The 4,905-nt window shown below is 51.8% G+C and overlaps 1 protein-coding gene across 1 annotated transcript; it reads right to left on the bottom strand.

Annotated features, from left to right (window-relative positions):
* Positions 1 to 801: 801 nt before the first annotated feature.
* LOC123158286 (G-type lectin S-receptor-like serine/threonine-protein kinase At2g19130) lies at positions 802 to 3,297 on the bottom strand. Its single transcript, XM_044576339.1, has one exon. The coding sequence runs from the start codon at positions 3,295 to 3,297 to the stop codon at positions 802 to 804; it is 2,496 nt and encodes an 831-aa protein (XP_044432274.1).
* Positions 3,298 to 4,905: the final 1,608 nt, after the last annotated feature.

Below are 4,905 nucleotides of genomic sequence, written 5' to 3'. Positions count from 1 at the left end.
TTTCATAATTCATTACTTCAGCCAGTCTTAGACATGGATATGATTTACAGATGCTCTAGCACATGTAAAAGAAAAACATGCATGCCATTCTCATGAGTGCTGGCTAAGTGATGTGTGCATGTTCATTAAAGCAAGCATTGCAATATTTAAGCCAAAATTTTGAATTCAATTGGTAAGAGAAGATTACCAATGATTAAAAGATTAGATCCAGTTTCTACTCGGAGAGTTAAATCATCAACCAAAACATTACCAGCGGGCGTCACCACTGGGAATCATTTGATATTAGAATGATGTAATTATGCAAGGAAACAGAAAGTGAATGTGCTCCTCCTAGTATTCTATTACCTTAACACCTGAAAATTCTGTATGGTTTGCTTCGCTAATATAATTTCTAGCAGCGGAATTGTGGTTCAACGATCTATCACCGACCCCAGACAACTCATGTGAAACATCTAGTAACTCACGAATCCGGTCTGCATAGCCACTATAAAATTATAGTGGAAGTTCATTGCCAATCATGTCACAAAAAATATTAGAACTCAAAGACAATAGATTAGCATCAGAGAGAGGTCATAGGACCCCCGTGTACAGTTATTAGTGGTGGTCATCATGTTAACCTTTTATGTCTTGTCTTGTCGTTTTAGCCCGTTTGTAGTAGCTTTGATTTGTTGGATTTGTAGCTGCTGAATTGGTCGTGCTTCCGTTCCTCTCTCTTGAATGCATGTAGCTCTCCTGACTGATTCGAAGAAAAAAGGCCACACGTGCTTTGACAGTACTAGTACGCAACGCTGACTTCAACACCTAGTCCGAATGTGTAATTTTGGTCAGCGTGTAAGAAGATTGGTGCAGCCTCGCCGGGTGGACGAGGTGCTGCAGCGCCCGCGGCACCGGCGGCGCGTTGACCTGAACGGCGCCCTCCAGCGCCTGCACAACCTGCGCCATGGTCGGCCGCTGCGCCTCCTGGTCCTGGATGCACCAACACGCCACCCAGCACGCCCGCTCCACCTCCTCCGGCCTCACGTTGCCGCGCAGCCGCGGGTCTGCCACGGCGGCCACCTCCCCTTCCACCACCTTCCCCGCAGCCCATACAGGGAAGAAGGTCCACGAATCACTGCTCCAGCTCCCTATCGCCTCCACCTCGCTGTATCCGTCGGAGTTTCGTCGGCCCGAGATGAGCTCGAATAGCACCATCCCGAAGCTGTACACGTCCGCCTTAGCGCTGATGGGCTGCCCGGAGATCCACTCCGGCGCCAGGTACCCGATGGTGCCCCGCATGGTCGTAAGTGCGCGGCTGTAGTCCCTCCCCACCAGCTTTGCCATCCCGAAGTCAGCGATCCTCGGGGACATGTCCTCGTCTAGCAGGATGTTCTCCGGCTTGATGTCACAGTGTATGATGCAGTCGTGACAACCGTGGTGCAGGTAGGCCAGCCCTCTTGCCACGCCGACCATGATGTTGTACCGTTCGCGCCAGCTCGGGCTCGCGCCGCCGCCGAAGAGGTAGCGGTCGAGGGAGCCCCGGGGCATGTACTCGTACACGAGCATCTTTTCAACGTCCGACGAGTAGAACCCGAGGAGCCGGACGAGGTTCACGTGCTGGATGCAGCCCAACGTGCTCACCTCTGTCCGAAACTGCTTGTCGCCCTGCTGCCCAAGGCTCTCCAGCTTCTTGACTGCCACCTGGAGCTGGGTTCTGTTGTCTCCCTTCTGCTGCTTCAGGACGCCGCGGTACACCGAGCCAAAACCGCCGCCGCCCAGCCACTCCGAGAAGTTCTTCGTGGCGGCACGAAGGTCGCCATAACTGTACACGACCAAGGAGGATCCCTTCTCGTTTGCCAGTCGTCTTCTCCTAGCATGGAGAATCCTCCAGGCCAGTATTACCGACACGCCGAATGCTGCAACACCAGCCAATGGGATGCCAAGAACAAGCCATAATGTTCTCCCCCGTTTCTTCCCGTTTGTGCCGGAGACGCCAAGATCTTGCAATCCTGCTTCTGAAAGCCGGAGATGGAGGTCCGAGCCAGAGACGCCGGAATCAGCGTAGAGCTGCTCAAGGTTGCGGATCTCTCCATGCCAGACAGTGCATCCCCCGCCCCCGGCAGAGAAGGCGTAGGCCTGACAAGAGCAATTATTTTGGCAAGTTGATTCACACTCTGCTTTGCTCTTGGCCGCACCCACGGCGTGTGAGTCGTCGGGGAGCTTCACGTCTGGCAACGCTAGGAACCCATCGGTCGTCGACCCGTTGTGCGTGCAGGTGAGCCGCGAGCGCCGGCGGCAGCCACCGCTCCAGTCGCTGAGCGTCCAGTCCTCCTCTGACACCGGAGCGAACCCGGGCGGGCACCGGCATGGCAGCTGGCTCCTCTGATCACAGACGCCGAACGCGCCGCAGAGCTTGTAGACGTCGCACTGCACGGCGGGTGCAGTCCAGAAGGGTTGCCAGCTCTGCCTCGCGCGCACCCATACGTACACCTTCACCTGGCCGGTGAGATCGAGCACGATGCGCGTGATGGTCGCGTTGTCGTAGACGACGTTGGTGAGGCGCCGGTACGCCGGCGTCTCGACGTACGTCGTGTTGTAGAGCATGGTCCTCGTCGCCTCCGTCGCGGTTGCGAAGATGCGCCCCGTCCAGATGCCGCTCCGAAAGTACATGCGGGACTTGTTCCACATGAAGAAGAATTCGCTGGTGCCGTTGGGGTCCACCGTGTCGTAGAACATCCCCGGCGCGGGGTCTTGGGCGTTCCGCCACGACGTCAGTGCCTGATACTCGCCGGTCAGCTTGTTCTCCCCGACCCACGCTTCGGGCACCAGCGTGTCCGTCGGATGGTCGAAGCTCTGCCACAACACGTTGGACGAGTTGCCGCCGTCAACAAGGACAAGGTTGCCGTTGTCGCGGATGTCCGCTGTGTTCCTGCCGGGCGATGAAGACATAGACGAAGAAGACAGGTTCGAAGACCACACGACGACCGGCAAGGCAGAGGCTCTGGTGGGACCGACGAGCTCAAGGTTGCCGTCGGCGGCGGACACCCGGAGCTCGGCGGATGCGACGGCAGAGAGGGGCGTTGCGCGGTTGCCGACCCAGACAACGGTCTGGACGGGGATGTTCTTGTACCAGATCCCGAGGTAGAACCTGTCGCCGAGGCTGCCGGCAGGGCTGAAGAGGCCGAGCTCGAACTTGCCCTGTGCCGAGATCAGCGTGTAGTTGCCCCGCAGTGGACGCGGCGCCGAGACTGTCGCCGCTGCACAAGGAGCAGGGGTGAAGCACGAAGCAAGGGTTACGAAGGTGGCCATGATCAACGACATGGTGCTTGGCGGAGCCCTTCCGTTTGCCAGTGAATTCTCAGGGGGTGCAGTCGAATTTGCGGTGAACAACGGAGACGGGTCGCAAGAAATATCAGCTCGCGAGAGACACGTGCGTGTATTCGTCAATCAAAGCGGCCACGGTGTGGAGTAGAGGAGTGTAAAATGCGTGTATGGCTCTTATGGCGTTAATGGTTTGGTCTGTGCCGTTGATTACTTTTCGGTGGCTCGAGAGTCCGACATGGACCGTGACCTGAGTAGTCTTCTGTGGCGGGTCTTTCTTCTATTCCTAAAGTTTTTCTTTAACGAGACCTTGAGACCATTCTCAAGACATGAATAAAATGGTGAGTGGCTCAGCACCGTTTGCGCGACAGCTATATTGTCTTCTGAGAAGTTGTTTCAAAAGTTCAAAGACGAGTGAACGAAATGCACCAATAGTCAATGAATTTGACCATCTTTCTCGTTCTAGTTAGTTTACTATTGAGTGCAATCAACTTAGGACTATGATAACTGTCAACTGTGCAGATTGCAAAACTACCACACGACCCCCCTCGTCTCTAACGAATCGCTCCCTTCGATCTACCTCCTCTCATGGGCTCCTCCCGATTCTGGGTTGCCAGCCTACGATCCCACCTCCTCTTGAACAAACCAACTCTGAGGTTGCGGGGTTCACCCGATTTTTTGGGCAGACAACTGTTTAAAAACAGGCAAAAAAAATGACACAGATGGGGATCGAACCCACACCGTCACATCCAGCTACGGTAGACACCTTTATTGATTAGAATCAATCTACATGATAGTTGTATATACTTGAGACGAGATTTTTTTTAAAAAGACAACCAACAGTAATTGAAAATCCAAAACACTAGCCTCATTTGTTTGGGTTTTAGGACTATGCATTCTAGTTCCATCTTTTTTTCTGCATGTTTCACATCAGTTCACATGGTTCACGAACCCGGAAGTCCCCTTCCCTCCTTTTCATATGCAAATTACCACCGTGTTTGCATTTAAGTTATTAGAAATGAGGGTCATATATTACCATACTATTTACATAGAAATTACCGGGGTATGTTTGTAGACAACGTTTTCCCTTTTTCAAATGTTACCGTGGTGATTGTACTTAAGTTATCGGGTATGAGCTTCGTCTATTATCATACTATTTATATAGAAGTTACCCGATGATATTTTTCAATACACTCCCCCTAGTAAAAAATGTTACAGTGATGTTTGTACTTAAGTTATCAGGTATGAAGTTTGTATATTATCATACTATTTACATATAAGTTACCGGGGGCTATCTTTTCAATAATTTCCCCCCTTGGTTAAATTTATTACCGTGCTATTTTCACATAAGTTACCGGGGTACATTTTTCAATAACTTTTTTCCCTTTGGACAAAGTTAGCGCGATGTTTGTACATAAATTATCCACTATGCGGTTCGTATATTACCGTGCCATTTTCACATAAGTACCGGGGTATGGTTTTTCAACAAATTTTTCTCTTTGTCAAAGTTACCGCAGTGTTTTTACATATATTATCGGGTTCATATATTACTGTGACATTTTCACATATGTATCGGGGTATGGTTTTTCAACAACCTCTTCCCTTTGG

This window comes from Triticum aestivum, chromosome 7B, assembly GCF_018294505.1.
Source record: "Triticum aestivum cultivar Chinese Spring chromosome 7B, IWGSC CS RefSeq v2.1, whole genome shotgun sequence".
NCBI classification, from domain to species: domain Eukaryota; kingdom Viridiplantae; phylum Streptophyta; class Magnoliopsida; order Poales; family Poaceae; genus Triticum; species Triticum aestivum.
Note: the sequence above shows the minus strand (reverse complement) of the source record. Positions and strands in the feature narration are given on the sequence as shown.

What these genes read in the sequence shown, in the direction of transcription:
- LOC123158286 (XM_044576339.1), bottom strand. Translation starts at nt 3,297, where the DNA reads ATGTCGTTGATCATGGCCACCTTCGTAACCCTTGCTTCGTGCTTCACC.